At 46.0% G+C, this 21499-nt stretch overlaps 1 protein-coding gene across 2 annotated transcripts in view; it reads right to left on the reverse strand.

The window, feature by feature from the left end:
* LOC105425642 (uncharacterized) overlaps window positions 1-21499 on the reverse strand; it is an 86938-nt gene that overhangs the window by 17319 nt on the left and 48120 nt on the right. The window contains exon 6 of one of the 2 annotated variants that reach the window (XM_089071717.1): window positions 18366-18426. The exons of the other annotated variant lie outside the window; for it this stretch is intronic. Within the exon in view, the coding sequence (XP_088927843.1) occupies window positions 18418-18426 (9 nt within the window). The 3' untranslated portion in view covers window positions 18366-18417. Of the gene's footprint in view, window positions 1-18365; window positions 18427-21499 lie in introns of those variants that run through there. 2 annotated transcript variants of the gene reach the window in all.

Below are 21499 nucleotides of genomic sequence, written 5' to 3' on the forward strand. Positions count from 1 at the left end.
GCATTAATCAAAATAGAGATAGCGATGAAAATTTAATAATAAATCGGGTACAGCGGATACGTCCGGATGGCGTTTGAAAAGCAGAAATGAGAAAGGAAATGCGAAACGAGCGGGCAAATTTTTCCGGTAATTGTTCCCCGCGGGGGAGATCGATCGACACGATTCGCCCGACTTTATTACACCGTTACCCGCATGCGATTAAATTACGCCTATGACAGCGCCTAATTTTGTTTCAGCATGTACTAATAATTAATGCGGTCGCGACGCGGCCGTGCTAATTCGCCCCCTCGTTCTCTCTCTCTCCTACTCTCGCTCTCGATGTGCACATTCGCGAAACACGACGACGAAAGAGAGATCGATGCGCGCGCGCACCGTAAATAAATAAATGCTTGCCCGGGCGATTAATTAAATGATAACAAATAATAATGACGTGTGAAATTGTAGCCGCACCTGCGGCAATGGCGCAAATGTTAAGTGCAGACCGATCAATCCGGGGCACGGTGCGCCGTGCCGAAATATTATTACCGCTCTGAGCGTGACTCGCCGCTTTTTTGGCGCTTCCAATTTTTATTATTTATTATCGCCGCGGTGGAAAGTGGATTACACTGATCATCGCCGGATTCATCGCCATTAAAGTTCCGACGCGGCGCGGCCGCAAAGCGCGGCCGTAATTGGGACGCTCAAAAAGATTTAAATACCGCCCTAAACCGCTCGAGGACGGCGGGAGGTATACCATATCGAGCTGAATAAAATAGCTATTTTTTTTTTCCATCTTCATTTTTATGATTATTAATTAGGCATCCGACGACGGATGCGTCTTTGCGAGATAAAACGAGAGATAGGGTTTCACTTACGAAAAAAAAATGCGACGACGGCGGGGAGCGCGTATTTTTCAACATTTTGATATAATAGCTTGTGTGAACTGTACTCGCGAAACGAACTGAACGAGCTGGAAATACAACAATCGCGCGGAGTGCGCGATTTATGGCCCGAGCGTTTGGCGGCCTGAGGCGGTGTCGCGCCTGCCATCGCGAGACGCAGAGAACGTTTTACGCTTTTTTAAAAGACCGTTCGTTGCGCGCGCGCGCGCACGAACGGCCGCATTATGATATTGCGATTTTAGCGTCTGGCTAACGATGAATGTCGATGCCGCTCGTTAATACGCCAAGTGCCGCGAAACGTCGTTCGGGCATTCGTGTCCGACCGCGAGAGCCACGCCGCTATTCGCGCTATTTGCATAAACACGACACGCGCTCGTGCACGCATACACCTGTAAATAATTTCTTTTCGACACGGCGTACTTACACACGGGCGTAGATCATCCTTGACACGTTATGGATCGCACGGATGCGGCACTCACGCGATTTACATGGAAGGGCGAGGGAGCGGGGGAAGAGGGGAGAAGAGGCACTATTCCAACGCACAAGGGTATTGCGCAAATTTTTTCGCAAATTAATGAGACCGCATAGAAAGCCGTAAATGGGCTTTCTAATTTTTCAGAAGACAATGGCACGCCTCTGCGGAACGAACGAACGAACGAACGAACGCGCGATTAGCATATAGAGTGGATAATTAATTGCTAGAAGCACACAAAGGTCCCTTTTATTTTATTTATCTCTTTTTATTATTTTCTCTTTGTATTTTCGGTCGTTTTCACTCGCGCCTACACCCTCGCCTACTGTGATTTCGAGCCTCGCGTCCGAAACCCACGTTTCGTTTTATCAATACGTTATCTTTGAGAATGAAACGGTCATTTCGCGCTAATTGCGAAACGTATTTAATCGCCGGGCGAAGAGCATGGCGGACGGACGCGGACGAGCTAAAAATCATATGGGGCACGCTATGAGGATGGCTTTTCGAAGAGAGAAAAACAATTCGAGGTATCGACCGACGAGTGCACTCGAGCACGAGTGCACGCGCGTGCGAGGGTGCGTTTTTCGACGAGCGCGGCGCGGCCCAACGGGTGTCGAGGGCGCTTCACTGATTTTTCAATTATACCACCATCGCACATCGAGTGGAGTATCATTTTTGAAACATCAACGACACTTCGCACATCGGGAAGCAACAACTGTTTCGGCGCGCTCGAGTGCCCCGTCGCGGCCTCTCGGAATTACGCGCTTTTAATTGAAGGTATAACGCCTAACGGCTCGTTTCAAATCTGTAAATTATCCGCGTAAATTACACGCAACGCAACGGCGGGTGTCGATAGCAGAGTAGCGAATTACACGGCGAGTTACAAACGTTTACGGCCGGCAACCTTTCGGTGCGGTAACTTTGAATTATTAATATGATTAAACGCGCGCGCGCGAATAAAAGTGCCGTTTGTTAATTTAAATGCCGTTACCCATCGGTTATTTCGCGGGTTAATAATTCCCGCCGATTCGTCCGAACGTGAATCAGTTTTAATCACCCGACGTGTGCTCATTACCCACGGATTTTAATCGACTTATTTTGCGCAAAAGTTGTAAATTCCTAACGTCACTTTTATCGTGCCTCTCAATTTCTATCATTTCTAATTGCTTTAATTGAAGCGATATTCGTGCGTGCGGCAAGGCGCGAATTAATCTCGAATTAGTTTCGCCGAAAGACAGGAAAATTAAGAGGAAAAATGGATCGAGGGAAGGTGGTGAGACAATGGAACCAATAGGCAGAGTGAGAGAGAGAGAGAGAGAGAGAAAGGGGGAGGGAGGGAGAGGGGCAGTGTGATGGAGGTCGAAATTTTCAAAAGGCATTTTCGCGCACCGTGAATTTCCGCGGGACATAGAAACGTACTTAAACCGTCTTCCAAGAGGAGGGTAATAAAACCGCGATTGGACTTCGTCGGGGCCGTCATCCTCTCGCCGCCTTCGCGAGATATCTTACGGATAAAGATAAGAGGGATGCGACGGCGCTTCGAGGTGTTGCCGGGGCCGCCTCGTTCCCCCGATGGCAGTCTCACGACGTCACTCCCGGGAGTGAAATGCCCTGTTACTTAAATATTTAACCAAAGCCGACGAAGTTTCACCCCGCCCCGCAAGAATATGCCATCCACCCTAACTTGGTCCCTCGTCCTTATTTCCTCTCCCTGAGGTTATTAAGAGGCTGAGGAAGAATGCCTCGCGGTCGCTCCCCCTGTTACTTTTGCCAATATTGTTCTTTACGCTCGTGTTTTGGCATTTTTATACGAAACGAAGAAATATTTTTTTCGACTTGGAAACTTGAAATCGAAGTCTAAATAACCCTCTAAGAGTTTTCGCTAGAGAAGTAAAGTATATCAGGATATGTATGTATGTCCAAAGAAACTTGTACTTTTCTCCCCGCTGCATGATATTCTGTGTGATGAATATTTTATACATATTTATATATAAAATTAAGATTTATTCTCTTTCCTTCCCATTCAGCATGTACATTGTTGAAATATTAAATAACATTCAAAGTGAATCTACGTGATCTCTGTTTCATCAATTCCATGTAAATACGTTCCTAAAATTCAATAATAGATTACGCTAGGCAATTAATACAATGTCACAGTATCAATGACACAGTGTCGGATACAAAATTATGAGAATTCGCTCGTGCGAGCGAGCGAGCGAGCGAGCGAGAAAATCGCGCGCGCGGCGCGGATGGAAGCGCCGGCCGAGAAAGCGCGCTTTATGGGATTTGCATGGTATTGATTTATCGTTTAACGAAAACGCGCGCGATGCTTTCGCGGGCGAGCGGAAGAATGGAGTGGCCGTGGATGGCACAAACGACAATAAAATATCCATTTTAACAAACATCAGACCACCGAAAAATAGCCAAAATTCAGCCGAGCGACCGACGACCACCCCTCAACGCGGTATATATACCCGGCGGACCGATGATCAATGGCTCGCGCAGACTTCGCCGCCTCTGTGAAAAGTTACAGTCGTCCCCTATTTTACCGTGCCACTCGCTCGTACGTGTGCGCGTGCGTGCGTGCGTGCGTGCGTGCATGTACGGGGCGACACAAAAGAGAAGTGGCCCTGTGTGCGGGCAGGCCGCATTGTGTGCACGACGATACGCGCGCGGCCACGCACGCTCTCTCACGTGCGTGGGCGGTTGATTTTTCAAAGCACATAATAACGGAAAGTCAACTCCACGATGCCTCGGCCCAACGGTAATGGAGCCATTCGTTGAAAACGGGGTGAAACATTATTATCGGTCAAACGCACGCCGAAATATGTAAATCGCGCGTGTCGCGAGGTCGCAATCCCGTCCGGTCGGTCGCGATGCATCGCGGAATACAGAGAGAGAGAGAGAGAGAGAGAGAGAGAGAGAGAGAGAGAGAATACCAAGCGGAATATAATTCGAGACAACAGTTTTCCACCGCGCGATAGACAGAGACCGATTCACGTCCGTCGGCGGAGTCGATCACAAAGCGATTCTATACCGTGTACGCGAATCGAATCTATTGTTGTAGCGAAGCTACGGTAATACTTGAAACTTCTCCCTCTCTAATCCTACAACGTATAATTTTATTCTTTCTAGATAATTACGATTTCAAGAATGTAAGAATGCGATGCAGGAGGAAAAGGAAAACGCCGTTTTTAATTTATACGGAAAATAATGTACATATTTGATCAAGGAAGAAAAATATAGCCTTTGGGAATTTTATGGGAAATTGAAAGTCCCGTAATACTGGGTAGAAACACTATCTTCCTCCACATAATGGATACAATCGTGCGGCCCGGGATTCCTTTTACGAGGAGTCGATAAGAACGATTCTTATCGCGGATATCGTAATAATGAACAGGCATGCATCCGATGTAAACGAGAGTGGTAATGCGATGCGAGAGACGATAAAGAGATAATGACGATGATCACGGCAGGGTAACCCACACTTGGTTCCACGGCGCGCTACGATAATAATAATAATTATAATTAGGCTTGGCCCGCGCGCGCGAGGAAAGTGACTTTAATGCTATGCAAGAGTCGCGCCGAGGCGAGAAAGCGTGATTGTCGCGTCAAATGGGAACGAACGAACGATCGGGTCGGTTTTCGAAGAAGACGGCGCCGGTCTAACGCAGTGCCGAGGCGGCGAGAAAAACTCGCGTTAATTCGAATCTCATAATTATTCGCGGAAAATAATAACGCACGATAAATCCTCGGCGAACATGTCGGCGCGATGCTCTCGACGCTTTTTGCTCAGCGTGGTGTGGAAAGCTCGCCTGCGAGCGCTCGGATTTTTGGTATCGACTCTTTTTCGACGATTTTTGTACCATTTTTTAGAGCCGCCGTACACGCGCGCTCGAGGGTGAAAACTGCGGCGGAAAATTGTTATTCGCGCGGGCGATTATTATCGCGACGCGCTTTTGCGAGAGAGGGCGGACGAGTTGCATGAGTTGAGAACCCGCTCTCTCGCGCGGCCCCTAGAGCGCAAAAATGATGTTTGCACCGATACGAGAATTACGAGCGATTTCCCGGGACGAGTGAGAGACCGCCTCTCCGTTATTGGGCACTTCGGCCTGAATCGGCGATCCGCTCGTCGGCTCGTGTCCCGCTTTATTTTCGCGATACTCCGCTTTAATTTTCCACGCCCGGTGCGAATAACAATTATGTAATAATTTCGTTTGTCCCCGCGCGCCGTGCCGTGCGTACGCCGACGAGAAAAACGTGTCGAAATTTTCGTTCCGTTAACAAAATGAATTTTTATTAAGCCGCGCTCGCGGCCCGGCGGAATCACGCGGTGGAAAGCCGTCGCGAAAATTGATTATGCGATTTTAAAGCCGTTTTCCTCCGCTCTCGAAATTTATCGCGATGCGCGTTTCCCGCGTGCTGATATCGAATTTTTGCTGATCCCGAACCCTCGCTCTTTCTCGGATGAGAAGTAAGGAGCCACTGAGAGAGCTCGTGGCGTGACAAGAGCGTGGATTTGGCATTATCGTTTGCCGACTTCTTCCTGTCGCGTGTCAATCAAGCAAGGAAAAGTGTGCGATAAGCAAGCAGACAACATGGCGCTCCTCGATGACCCGTGACTATCAGCCGCTTTCATTAAAATAAACGGCAGAGGCAGCTTTTATCTCCCTATACCCGGAGGTTATCTTGTTTTTCTCTCTCTCTCCCTCCCTTCCTCTCTCACTCTCCTTTCCTTCTTCCTTCTTCTAACTCTGTTCTCATCCCGATCTCCTACAGCGATTCTAAATCCACCGACAAAGAAGATAGACGAAGACAAAGTAATAAAAACGAAGAGAAGCCAAGAACCCCGCCGAAAAAGAAAAAAAAAAAAAAAATGACGAAGCGCATTTCTTGGAAGCGAGACGATACCGCCCGAGTTACAGCGCCGCTAATTACCGCCTCATGTTGTTCGCGCCTATCCTATAACGTAAAAGCATTCGATAACACAGTTCCCTCCGAGCTCTGGGGACGTTTTTTTCGCGATAAGCGATGCATTAAAGCCGGCTGCATTAATATCCGCGTACGAGGCGCGCGCACGCTCCGATTTCAGCTACTTGATTGAAACCGCCTTGCCGAAAGAATGTTCTAGATATGATAAGACGCTTCTGGATTCCGCTGTAATGAATAAAGAAATCGTAACGATATCATTTAACGCTCGTCGGAGCAACTCGGTTTTAGCCTCGCCTTCGATCTTCGCAATATTCCCTTTGTTCGATCGGCTATACCGGGTAACTTCTTATTTCCGATCTGATGTAAAGTTAACTTTTTTCGTGCTAACTTCGATCCGACACGCGTTTCAAATCAATGGAATATCACTGCGGATACGTTTCCGCATCGGCAGAAATCTCCGTGTCTCGCGTGCGCAGCCGTGACTGTCTGTCCTTCTTTCATTCGACACATAATCCTCCTTAAGACGTTCTTCCCAGTCCCTCGTCGGGATTAACCCAAGGAGATCCGGAGGTTTTCGTTCGATATAAACGGCGTCTACCCTGACCAACTCGCTCGTATAATTGGTTGTCAGTCAAGTAGTCAGTGCCAACCCCCTCGGGGCGGCCCCGGACGATTCTCCTTGGCATCGTCGTCCATTCGTACTTACGAATCCCCTAAGGACACCGGGTATATAGACACCAAGCTGAAATCCTGATGGGATTCCACGTACGACCGGAGAAAGGATTCTCTTATCGATTCCGACCTCGAAACGTGTCGGACGAGAAACGACGTTTTAAGCAACGGACCGGCCCGGTTAAGATAAGAAAAACGTTTCCATTTGTACTCGCGGTTGTTTTACAAAAGGGAGTAAAGAATACGAATGGCGAATATTAAAACCGACCAGAGTGTATTTCCAAATTAACAAGCGGTATGTAAGAGGACAATCTCATTAAAGTTATTTTCCACATTCCAAATACGTTTTTCAAAAAATAGTCTAAAAAATAATCCTTTTGCAAATTAATTGCTTTATATCGCAAATTATCGCCGTTATTTAAAACGTAGCAGCTTAAAGCTAAAGTTACATTTATTTCTTTTTAAGAAATCAAATTTTATGAAAATCGACTACAGCCCCATTTCTCGCCTCCTTCAGAAAAATTCTTATTGTGAAAAATATCTGCTAGGAATTTGGATCATTCACTTATGGCGAATGTCTTATCTTTTGAACAACAAAGACATGTGGTGATATTTATCGCAATAACTAGATAAGTTTGAACGCCATTTTTCATTTTCAGCGCTCATATAAAAAAATAAATAATCAATATAATAAGCAAAGTGACAAGTTTCAAAAAACAGATTAGAAAGAACATTACTTGGTAAACTAGATTTTAGATGTCTAACAACCTATTTATTGAATTTACACCTATAATTTCGGAACAATTGTTTCATATCGCAAGTACATTTATGCCAATATAATTTCGTCAAATTATTACAAATCATAACTTCGTCGCTAATATCATTTCGTCTCGTACGAAAGAGGGGAAAGTAATAAGCCGGAAGCTTCCGGACGCGGAAAGATCGATCTCGAAAAATTCGGAGCTTTTTGCTGCAAAAGTGGGGAAACTGTGTGAAAATGCGAAAGAAACGCACGATCGAAAAAAGATGCGAGCCAAAGAGAGAAATTACCACAATCATCTCGAGCTAATGGCTTTTGGCACGAAGTAGACTCGGCGAAGTACCCTTGACCCGTCTAACGTGCGATAAATAATTCATCGGCCGATTCCGCCCGAAGTGCTCACGGAGACCGGCGATGTTATAACAGTGGCTACTAGTAGCCGCAGATAAAATAATTGGACGCTAATTAAGGAGGCTCGGTGGCGGCCTGCTGAATAATCCCGGTATCCGGTCGAGCGGATCGGCCTCCGTAACTCGGGGTGAAAGGACAGCGCACAATGCGAGATGCGCGAATCAATTTCCAACGACGGTGCACCTTGAGTGACAGTTTGTCATCACTTATTTACGTAATATATATCCCGCAGCTAATTGAGAATCGAATGAACTCCCCATTATTAACGTTCTCTCCCGTATCGTAGTAGATAACGGTATTTAATTTGTATTTTACGTGAATGCCACGACAACCGGAAATTTGAGATGAGCTTATTTATTCTTTCGCGTTAATGAAGCACGAAGAATAAATAATGCAGTTACGGAGGATGAAAAATAAGATAAATGATGAACGAAACTGATGTTTCTGAAATCAGCGAGGAATATCAAGTATATAAATTCTACATTATTCTCCTTTCCCTTCGCGATCTGTCCAATGATCGATTATAAAATACCTCGGTTAACAAGGCATCAAAACGTACGTTTCATATCCGCCCCACTTCTTCTCCGTGTATGATACAGATATCATCAAACAGTCCGATTCCGAGGCCGATGAACGGATACCACGTGACCACCAAAGGCAAGTTCATTTCCTGGTGCATTAAGGCTAACAGTTAACGCGATTGAGCATCATACGGTGCGTACGTTGAGTCCGGCGGCGTCGCGTAATGCGAGTAATTAATAATTGCTGGTACGCATCAAAGCTTGTCATTAATCTCCCTGGCTATGGTCGACGATGCGCGAAACGTTTTGATCGTTTGATAGCAAAACCGGGCGATTTCACGGTGCAAATTGCAGGGAGATGCGAATTACGCCAATTACGCCGAAAACGGCGTTTGTATAAAGCAATAACGCACTCCTAATCGAAATCTCGTTGTGGACTTCGAAGTTCGATGTGTGTACACGAAATATCGCCTAGAGGGTGAACGTTTAATTACAATAACGCTGGAGACAAATGGAGACAATGGAAACGAAATTTACTGATATATTTCATGAACGACATATTTCACGAAAAAAAAAAAAAAAAAAAAAAAAAATGATTACGTTAACCACAGTTGTAAGATTTTCGAAAAAATTCGATCAGGATTCTTTGTTTACAAACCGTAACATTTAGTTTGCATAACCACGACAGCCTCTTAAGATATAACTCTTTTCGAATCCTACTAATTAGCAGCTTTTTATATTCCTATAGTGAAAAAAAGATACTTAAAGATTGATTGTGGAAATAAGGAAATTACTTAAGTACGGCGAAATAAAATTTCATTCGTATATAGCAAATGAACCATCTTACAATTAGTAAGAAGAATTGAATATATTTCACAAAAATGTATATTTCGTTATTACAACAAAATTTTGTCTCAACCAATAAATAAATATCGAAGAAAACGCCACAAGCTAACATTCGTTTCTTATTTCAACTTCTTTTTCTCAGTGTATATAATTAATTAAAAACTGTGATGCCGCAAAATTAAGATCGTTAAGAAACGTATCAATGGCGCAATCCAAAAAAAGCATTAGAGGGATACTAATTCTTTTTTACTTAATGAATCGTGTACCTCCCCGCCTCCCTTCCCCCTTCATCCTCCAGGAGTCTTATCTACTCGACTTTCTCCCAATGACCTTTTTCAAACGCTTCTAACGAATCCTTCGAGCGCACAATGATTTCGATTTGCTGCCGCATTCGACACGCGACGTGAGGCAACGAGCTAAATACCGAGGCGAACAGTGCGCGGTGCGTATCGCGATGCGATTCCGCAATCCTCTCGTTCTCACAGTTTGCATTTCGTTGAACAGCGTGGACGCAGGAAAATGTCATTTCCCCGCGGCGCGGGAGCCCCACGGCCCTTTCTCTCCCGTGCTTTCCAACGTCGGCCATTAATCGTTCCGCACGGTGGTGGCCTAAACCGGGTATACCTCGCGGTGCACGTGCGCGACATTTCCACCGACGCGACGTTTCCGCGGCAAATCACCGGCGATCTTGCGCGGGCGTTTCAAAGGGGCCGACGTTTCCCGTAAACGGCAAACTCCCGCTACATTATCAATAAAATGCAAGAGCCACACTTGTTTATCTGACGCTTTATTCTCCCGCTCCCTATCACTCCAGCGTAACTATATTTCCTTACTTTAATCGTTCCAAAGCTATTTCCATAATACACAGCCAACGTATGGAAATAAAATTATAAAATTATATAGGATGTTTCAAAAGTGGAGGGCAGTCGCTTAGGAGGCGATTGGAGATCTAAAAACAAAAAGAAGAAGTTGATATGAACATAGATTCGGAAATGCGTTATTTTCGAGTTATTCGCCATTTTTATGTTGAAATTTCAAATTGCTTTGTTTTCAAATTTTTTTTGTCAAGATTGGAAAAAGAGATAATCTTTATGAGTTTTATAACGTAATATAAAAATAGCGATAACTTAAGAATGATCTTCGGATCTATGATAATATCAACTTTCTTTCTTGTTTTTGGATAATCAATCACCTCCCGAGCGATCGATCTTGATTTACGAAACACCCTGTATACTCTGTTATCTGCATTATACGAGATAACACTCTAATATTTCTGTTATTCTCTAAACACTTCGCTTCTGTTCTACGTGTCGGAACGTGAAATAGATCGTTATTCCATGTATATATTCTACTTTCCGCTTCGGCTTGTATCATCGCTATGGTTCTTTCATCGTTGAAGAATGTTTCCTCAATTCCTTATGGCAAATCGTCCGATTTACAGACGCAATTTAGGTTATATCGATCAAAGTCACCGTCCAACGCAGCAATCTCAAATCGTCGACGAGCGTGACGCAACGTCGTAGACGCGAGCGATCGCGCGCTAATAAATCGCGGCTCATTACTACCCGCGACGTGGAGCCGTACAATATAGAAACGATCGCCAGTTTCTATTTCACTTTTACAGCCCCGCCGCCGGCCAAGGGGAAGCGGCGCGCGCGCGCGCGCGCACGCCATTGTCACGGGGCGAGAGCGAAACAATTCGCCACGGACGGAGAGTTAAACGGCGTCGATCTCCTTTAATGGCACGCTCTCGTATGCACCGATTTCTCAAACCTCGCAGCGTGATCGTACACGCGCGGAGTTTCCTCGAGCGGGCTCGCTTTCGCAAGCGAGGGGCCACGTGGACACGCGCGGCCGGCCATCCACGGGAGGCACGAAAATGACTTTTCGTACAGCTGCGGATTCCGATCGCGTGCACGCCCGAAAGAAGGAGAAAGAAAAAGAGCAGAGAGAGAGAGAGAGAGAGAGAGAACGAGACAAAAGTGCCAGCAGCAGCAGCCGCTGTAGCGCGCTGGTGTGTATAGATGCGTGCGCAAATATTACGCGCTCTCCCCGACAGCGCGATGGATCGGCCGTCTAATGTCAGCAATTTGCGGCTATTGCTGTTATTTAACGGTAACACTTTGCGCCGCGCGATGCCGGGAATTGAGGTAGGAAATGGCGCCGAGCGAAGCGCCGCGACGCGAAGGGTCGGAATCGAGATGGGTTTGCTACATTTGAATATCGATGTGTTATTATAAAAAAAAGGACAATACATATTAATTTAAATAATACATGCGCGATTCATTGCTATTGTTTTTTTCTTTTTTTTTTTTTTTTTTTTTTAATAAATAAGCAAAATACAACAATATTTAATGTATGATCTATTCGCGATTATTGAACTTTCGTTATTTAAAAGTTTTACAATATCACCTTAATGATTACGATAATAATTATAATTAAAACCATAAGACTCTCGAAATGAATATTCTGAATTGTAAATGTTTTTCATCAAATATTAAGTAAATGAACGATTGTAATAAATATTATTTTCTGAGAATACATTTTTTTTTATTCCCGCAACACCTGCAATCCTTCCTACATCGAGTTTGCAGATTGCAAATAAAATCGCGTTGCGCTCGTGACAAAGAGCAATAAGCCTTGCTTATTCCCGTTACCAATGTCAATGTCCCGCGGTACGCATTTATAAAATCTCACCCGTACGTCGATGATCCTTTTTATTTTTTCACACACGAACGAATATTTCGCGAGGGTGGATTTTGTGTTCCGATGGACAATAAACTCCCTGGCAGGTTATATCCTGCAGGATGGGACGCAGGTAATTGAGGACGCCGAAGGTTGAGCACCCCCCCGGTCAAGGGGAGGCCTCCGATTGGTCGACGGTGCCACGCACCTGGCGGACAGCTGCTACGGAGACGACGTATGCGCATGCGTAAGCGCCGTTAGCACGCATATATGCGTGAATGCACGCGCACATGCGCACCGTCATCGTTTCACGTTGCCCGTCGCGCGCACACACGCGCAGAAAGATGTACATACGTGCATATGTGCATATGTGCATACGTGTATATGTGTGCGTGCGTGCATGGCTAGGCTGCGTACAGGACAGCGTACGCGTAAGCAAATACTATACTCGCCTGTCAATATTAATATAAATACGAGCAATCGCAAGTACACGCGTAAATAATGTACTCAAAATTGCAACTGATAACAGCAGAACCGAAGGTACGTTTTAATGTAAAGCCTCGGTACTAAATTCGAGAAAGCAAATATACAAGTAAAACGGAAGTTTATATTGTAGAGCGGTGATGTCTGATAACGCGTGTGTAGCGATAGTTTGAACTGAGAATATATAATGTTATTTATATCCTTCGGTTAATATTGTCGTTAATAATTTATCCTATGATTATAACAAATCTCTCGAAGTACATCTAGTCTACGAAACATCTGGCAATTCTCGGAAAGAAAATGTTGGAATTTACCTCAATGACAGAAAAAATCGAGAGTTCCACCTCCAGTAGCTCTGAGTAGCACATCTGGACAAATCGGGGTTAGAGAATGATTTTTCCGAAACAGGTACAGAATGATGGTAAATACCGCACGTCGGCATCGGAAACAATAGTCACGAGGGATAGACTAGCCCCGGGGAGTCACGGATTTCGTTCATTCGTCCGACGGCACATTCTCTGTCCCGGCAGGTCCTTCCACCTAGAATTATGGGTTTAAAAAAAAAAGAAAAAAAAAACACGCACAACCGGTTCTCGACCGGTTGGTAACCTCGTTGTTTTACCCGTGAATAACAATAACGAAGCTCGTGTGCTTCAAAAACAAGAGTTCTCGATTAGGACTCTTCCAAAAATTCGGGTCAATCGGTGCAAGGGAAAGTGCAATGTATAAAAAGTGTAATATATAACTACGAAAAGATCACGTAAGCTTCTTTCGAATTGTTGGGATAAAAAACTGGGAACCGCGCTGTTAAATTCGCTTTCCGACAGACGCGTGCAATTAATCCCAATATTTGTCCGCGCGACTGAAAATATTTTTTTTCGAACAATAGCAAAAGTCCCGTAATTAATAACGAACGGTGACGTTCCGTTACCGCTCGTAACGATTGCACAATTTGATCGTCAATAAGTCGAAGACAAGCCCGAATTAGGCGCACCTGTGTCAAGAGAGCGACTCAGCAAGCCTGGAATGTTCGGATGTATAATGTTTTCGCTATCAATATATTACATTAAGCTTATCTTAACGAGGAAAGAAAGTACGGCAAAAAAATCGGCGAGAAAGTCACGCTCTTAACCGTCATATCGATGTCTATCGTGAAAATTTTTTAGATACCGCTCGCGAAATTCATCTTATCGCTATCCGCTTCTCGGGCCGTAAATAACGAAATCAAAGCCATCATTTATTCTATTGCGAATTCTTCACGGGAATCGAGTTCCTTATTCGCCCTGTAATGCATATCGGTAACCAGCCTTCATCGCGTTCCGCGCACGGCCTTAACATCGGTAAACGATTTATCATCTAAATCATGCCCGCAAAAAGAGACGTGCGCGGCGTCGCGACGCCAAGTCATTCCGGTCTAGACCATGTATATCATCGAGATCCGAGAGGGAGCAAGTAGTTTTTCCTGCGACGGAGGACCGCATTTTTTTTACGCTTTTTTTTTTCCTGTAATTCCTTCTTTTGGAGAGGCGCTCTCCACTCAGACGCCCTCTCATTCGAGGAAATAGACGAGTAAGAACAGGACATATTTAAGGACTGTTGAGAATCTAAAAAAGAGACGAGGAAAAGAAAATAAAAAAGGAACGCGTGATGAAGAAGGGGGGAGGAGAGAGACGGGAGGGGGAAGAGGAAGAGAACACAGAGGGGCGAGCACGCCAACGCGACGCTCAGGAAGTGACCCGGTCACGGATGCAGGGCGCAACCATAATTCTAACCAACGAAACCATAATTCCATGGGATTGGGTGCGGAAAGAGGGGAGAGAGGGGCCTCCTACATCCATGCGTTTCCCATTGCCACCGGCCCGGAACTAGGAACGGAGACCGTGTCCCGTAATTTCGAATCGAATTTCAAGAGACCGGTCACATGGCTCGAATTAAAATCCATGTCTCCGAGGAAATAAGAATGCGTGAGAAGAAGAAGAAGCTATCGATCCAAGTTCAAGGAACGTCGACGGTTCGGCGTCGTGAGACCTCGCAGAACATCGTTTCGAGCGCTCGTGGAATTATTCCTCGCAAACGTATCGGCGCGTGCAAAAGTTCCATAAAAGATCACTCGTCAAAATTTATTAATCAATAAAATAGGGCACTTTCCAATTCCTACGCCATTTTCAGTTATCTTATCACATTATCGTTCAGTTTACCGTATTTACCGCGATCGTTTCGTGTAGCACGGCAAATTTCTCCGGCAGCAACCTCGGAAAGAACACCGTTCGAAGATGAAGAATCGCTATCTCAAACGTACGTCGACTATAGTCCGCGAATGCAAATGGTATTTATAGCAAAAGTCAATAATTTTGTAGTAGAGCTGCCGAGGACGAGCTCGCGTCGGTTCGAGCGAGTTTTATTTTGCCACACGGTATATACCGCGGAATTGACCTCGCGAAATCGAACCGGATAGGAGGAGGGGAGGGGGGGGGAAGAGGGAGGCCGAAGTCTTCGTCGCGGAATCGCTCTATCTATCGATGACAATTATCGCTCGGGCGATGCAGAACGATGCAATTTCGCGAAATTAGTTCGCGAGCGTTGCGATTGTCTATAAGGTAATCTCGAAACGATCGATCGAATTTGCCTGCGAGCGACGTACACGTGGCTGTCCATTCTGATGTATTACCGAGTATAGCGTATATCTCTACGTCGCGGAGAAATCACTTCTATCGCGCGGAGGTATCGTTTTGTTTCGTCAAGTCAACCGTGCGCGGGAATTTATCTTATCGCGTATTCCAGTGAGTGGACTTAATTCCTCGATCCGTTCGCAAAAGCAGGTTTGTTGCGAATCGGCACGAGACTCCCTCTCGATGCGCTTCGGGATCGTCTGGGATCACTGGTTATCGCGTCTACCTCGCTCGAAAACAAAGATCGGAGAGATGGCGATAAATCGCGGACTTTGAGGAAATTTCTGACACCGCGATGTGTTTATAGAGCGTTATCTGAAAATTTTTGTTATCCTGACGTGATAACGCCAGGTGGCTGTTTCTGATGATCGACGCCCGAGATCGCGTAATCCTCTCAGATCTTGCGATATCTGTGCTTGTGTCCGGCAAAAATACTCTATTATTACGACAGAATATTGTTCGTTTAAATTATACGTGAAAGATATCACGTGAAATAATCGTCAAGATTGAAAAGCGATTTGCGCAACGGTTTCCGAATGGCCGTTAAAAATCGCCGCGGATACGTGAATGTACGAGCGAAACGACGGTGCTAAACGCGTCCCCCGGGGTGGAACTTAGTTCGTGACTTCCTCGTCAGTTGTGTGCACAGTCGCGAAAAGTTTCGGACTCGTTGAATACACGAGCGGGCGACGTTGCTACGGCGCAGCGACGCCCGACAACAACAGCGAGAGCCGCACGTAGAGACGTAAACTCGCTCGCTCGAGGATCACCGGGGAAGTAATCTGGGGGCCAGGCACGGAGGTAGGCACGATCTACCGCGTGATCTTCGTGGAAATCGAAACTGGCTCGGGTGTTTCTATTCCGGGCTCCGATGCGATATAACTCGTACCAACACCCGTTTTATTTCATCCGAGGGTAATTGGATTTGCAAACGCTAGGAACGGAGGAGTTACGAATTGAACGATAAATTGAAATATTTGCCGAGGAATTTGGTTGTCGTTCGGTCGAACATTTTCGACCGAAAAGTTTCTTCGCGTAAGGAAACGGCAAACTCCTAAAAACTGAAGGTCCAAATGGTTCGCTTAGCTTGAAATCATCGTACTTGATCACTGCAGCGTAGAAAGGTAGGCTACATCACGCTGCGAGAAGCGGTTACCATTGTTATTGTTATAACATGATCGTAAACACTAATAATAACGAGGGACTTAAGATTTAACGGAGATATGAAGATTGCGAGTGTGAAAAGACGGAGACAGGTACGGAAACAGGCACGATCTATCGCGAGATCAGCACGGAAATCGGAATTGACTCGAGCCAGCCTAATCTACGCTCTATCTCATGCCGAGAAAGAGAGAGGAGGAGGAGGAGGAGAGAAGGAGAGAAAGAGGAAGAGCTTTACCCTCCCTGGAACGCCTAACCTGGCTTACACGTTCGGTTATGGAGCTCCGGCACACACTGGACACGCACACTCACGCACGCACACCTGTGTGCATCCGAACGCTCCTACCCAGTGGCTGTCCGGCGCTGCATGTCCGCCGGGCGCGTTTTGCGCGATTATGCGAGAGCTACCCGCTATGCAGATCGATCCCTCGGGTCGAAGGTGAAGCCCGTTTCGGTGGCAAGAATGCCCGCGTGTGGATGCGACCTCGCGCGCGTACGTGCACGCGGATGTCCGTGTGTGCCGTGTGCCGTGTGTGTGTGTGTGTGTGTGTGTGTGTGTGCGTGTGTGTGTGTGTGTGTGCGCGCGCGCGCGCGCGCGCATATGAATCGGCACATTGTGTATTCTATCGCGTGTACGTACGGAATGTGCGCTTCGCGGGAAAGCAGAAGGGAAACTTTAGGGCAAACGATTGAAACCATTTATTAATACCGGAGACGCTTCCGCATAATAATAATTCCCGCCTGACTTATTGTTACGATTATTCGACTGGGGGGATGATATCTCGGTGGTCGGTCATCCTCTTCTGAAAATACGCGGAGCGTGCGCGATGGAGATTAATCGGATGTTACAGCGTTAATTTTGCGCAACACGCTCGAGCGTCACGCTATGTAGAACTCGCGGTATATCGTAATCCGTTATTCACGATCGATGTGCGGTCTATCTCGCTGTGATTGATAGGAGTGTTATTTCCTTATCACGACTAGCTAGAGACGGAATTCGAGGAAAAATTTAAAGAGCTTCGAATAGAGAAAGAATCGAGTATAGTCGTATAAAAGAAAAGGAAGAGAGAGAGAGAGAGAGAGAGAGAGAGAGAGAGAGAGAGAACGGGGTAAGATAGATCTAGCACAGATCGAACGAGTCGGGGAATAAAATAGTTTCTGGAACAATGCGAACCCGACCTAGACACGCAAAGGGCGAAGAACCTTCCGGCTCTCCGTGACTTTCAGCCGAAACCACTCGTCATCCTTTAAGAGTCTGGCGGTCGCTGATTAAGGCTTCTGTTCTCACAACGAAGAAGGCCGACGGTGGAAAAAGAGAGAGAGAGAGAGAGAGAGAGAGAGAGAGAGAGAGAGAGAGAGAGAGAGAGAGATTAGACTACGTCCATGAAAGTTTACGGTGCTTGGGCACCCGTAAACGCCATATGGCCCGAAAGTCGCCATGTTTCCATCGTTTTCTTTCGCCCCGAAGCGGACTCGGGTCCCTACGCGTCTTTATTTTTCTTTTTTCACGGTAGCTCCCCCTCGTCTCGCTACTCGCTGGCTTGACTCGAACTCCCGATCCGACGTGTTTCTCGTCGAGTCTTAGAAAGCCTCGATATTATGTTTTAACTCACTCTTAACCTCACGCTCACGCTCGCGCGAAGAAAATTTAAGTAACAACCAAATTATGAATAATTGTGTTAAATAAACACGGATACTCGTTACGAGACATTAAACTGGCTACGAGTCTATTTATATAATCGCGTATAATGGAGTTAAGATAAAAAATTGAAAGAGCGTGAAATTTTTAATTTCACGGTTGAGATTATTACAATTAGAGGATATGAGAAAAAAGAACGCCGCAAAGGAGAAATATAGACGTAAATCTCTCACCGGGGCGAGCGCTCTCGGCTACTAATCGGCACATGGATGGAGAGAGGAACTGTTAACTCACCTGAAACAGAAAGAGAACGGGACCGTTATTAGAAGACATATCTTACGGCCGGGGAGCGTGTAATTACGGCCTGGTGCGATTCGTGTGTATATGTACGTTCCACTGTCCGCTGGCCGGCGGACAGTGGCGCGTGATAACCTCCTCGAGCACCGACAGATAGTCGTCGGACCATCGAACTGTCCCGTCGTGTCGTCACGGGCGACGCCCACTCGCGCGATATTAAGATGAGAGAGACCCACACGTCGCGGTGGGTCCGCGCAGCGTCGCCAGTCGGCGGAAACGCTAATACGCGCCTAATTCCGTTTAGTCGTCTGGCCGTACCGCTAAACGGCCCCGTATTCCCCCCGGCCTACGATCGCGTTAATAAATTTTCCACGCTCTGTTATTGGCGCACGCGGATCGTGCAAGCCGTCGCGCGATGTGTATCAATACTGACGCCGTACACAATTAGCATGATCATAAATTCCGCGCCGTTGCGAATGATAATTAAAACGCGCGCGCGTCTGTACGCCGTGTCTAATTTCGATTATTACGAGAGATCGCGAGGATCCATTTCGAGCATCATGTAAAATTCATATCATTCTTGCCCATGCATTAAAAATATTATATCAGAAAAAAATAATCAATATTGATGTAATTTTCAATTTAAATCGCTCTATTACGGATAATTATACAGGGTGTTCTGTAAGTTGATGGTGAACAACTGTGAAATCCTAATTTTTACTAAGAGATACTTAGCGGGTTACATTTCCACGTGGATTGGTGCTGAAGGAGCCCACAACTTTTATTTAACTTTAATTATATTATAAAACTTATAAGAACTATATCTTCTTTCAATTTTGATGAAAAAATTCGAAAGCAAAGCAATTTCAAATTTCAACATAAAAATAACGATAACTCGAAAACGACATTTTTGGATTTATATTCATATCAATTTTTTTTCTTGTTTTTGGATCTCTAATCGCCTTCCGAGCAATTGACCTTTATTTTTTAAATATAGTATAGTATTATGTTAGAGAAAATTTCCAAGCGTGGCTCTCGATCGATTATTCCACTAGAAGCATGATATCGCCTCGTTGTTCTCGCGACGTTTTGCTCCCTCCCCCCCCTCCCTCCCCGAAAATTTCGATTGTTTGATCGCGGTTTAACACGACATCACGTTGCATCGCGTCGCATCGCAAGTTCCGTCATCATCAACGTCATCATCATCAGCGCGAACAGAGTCGGCGGAGGACCGAGGGACGCGAACGTGCGCGAGAGGGAGTCGAGGGGTTCGCGTTTAGTCGAGGGGTTCGCGTTTAGTCGAGGGGTACATCGAGGGGGGGGATATGTTTCGAAACACATCCAGCTGGCGCCTCTCGGCGCTATAGCGGGCGTTATAAGCCCGCTACCAAATCAAGCGTGTGTGACACACTAATAATCGGACGTATATATGGTCGTCCATATAGTCACTCACGGACACTGATACACGCGCGCGTGCGCGCACACACACACACGCACACACATGTTCCCAGATCAGCATTCGCGGTTCGTGTGTGCCTATGTTGCTATATTGCGCTGGTGGATATACGGAGGATATGCGCGCACGCGCGTGTATTCGCGAGCATATGTTTACGCGTTTGCGAGTGTTCCGTGTATACACGCGCGTTTCGAGAACGCGCGCATACACATACGTACATACACAGACAGACAGACACGCGTACTCGAGAGAGGATGGATTGTTGGAAGATAATCGAGATATCCGGCGCCGCGTAGTTACTTCCTAATGGTGACGTTTTCAGTCGTCACTTTGGCGCGTACTGCCGTCCTACTTTGTCGGTATACATTACGGCATATATTAAATGCACGACAATACGAAAGAAACTCGGGAAGGTAAAGTTTCGGCATCAAGTATTCATCCGATGACGCGCGAGCGACTGGTGTAGCTCGCGTGCTAAAAATTCACGTAGGATACCAGTCTGGAGATACTTTCTCTCTCATCTAGATTTAAATACAAAACTTAGATTTTCCTAGAATAAAACTAAATGTCGATATTAATCTACTTCATTGAAGTAGTATTTTTGTTCAAATATTAGTACCGGCACGGCATTTCTCGATATTATCTCGTGCGATATATTTTACGATGCATTTTAATGTTATTACCGTGGAAAGTGGAAAATAATTTTATTTACATTTACGATTAACAGCAATTTTCATATAAATTTCATTAAGAATATAATTCCAGGCCTCGAAAAGATCACCAGTTTCATCGGAATTAATCGAGCATTGAAAGCGACATTCGCGCGTGAACCGGGTATCTGAATACTTTATAAGCGCTCGAAGCGCAACGCGCGGAATAGAGTCGCAGCCGTAACTGCCCGGGTATTAATTTATGATTATGCGTTCCCCGCATTTATAGCGCAAGCCGACCGAAAATATACATCAAACGAGAGCGCAAACAGAGCCGGCGATCGTCGCCGCGTGGCGACGATCCCGATGACTCCTATTTCTCACTTTTCCTCACGCTAATTGTCATAATCGCGCAGAGCACGCGGCTTCATCAGGATCGCGCGCGTTTGTATGTATGCTTAAATATACAAACACACACGCATACACACACACACATATATACGTATGCTTGAGCACATACACACAATGCGATACAAGGATATGCACAATGTATATAAACGGTAGGTACGAGGCGAAGCACGCTCTCTCGCGCGCGTGCGCGTGCGCGCGCGCACGCACACATGCAAATACGTACAGTGTGATAGAACACAGAGAAACAATGCACGTGCGAGCGCAGGCGCGCGCGTGTGTACGAGGTATACGCGTGTGTCCCGGAGGCGATGTATCCGCGCAAACAGAGCCCGGGGATAATGGTTACCAGCAATGGATATATCGGCGGACGTGTGTGTTGGGGTCCTAGGATACCGCTATTAGTACGGCTCTAGGCCGCGTCTAATTATACCTCGCGCGCGCCGCTGCGCGCGAATATGTTTGTAGCCGCCGTATCTATCGTATCTGTTTAGGCGCGCGTGTGTGCGTGTATATTGTGCTCCAAATTGTGGAGAGACGTGCGCGATCGCGCGCG

Source organism: Pogonomyrmex barbatus, unplaced genomic scaffold (assembly GCF_055798465.1).
Source record: "Pogonomyrmex barbatus isolate J1 unplaced genomic scaffold, ASM5579846v1 scaffold12, whole genome shotgun sequence".
Taxonomy (NCBI): domain Eukaryota; kingdom Metazoa; phylum Arthropoda; class Insecta; order Hymenoptera; family Formicidae; genus Pogonomyrmex; species Pogonomyrmex barbatus.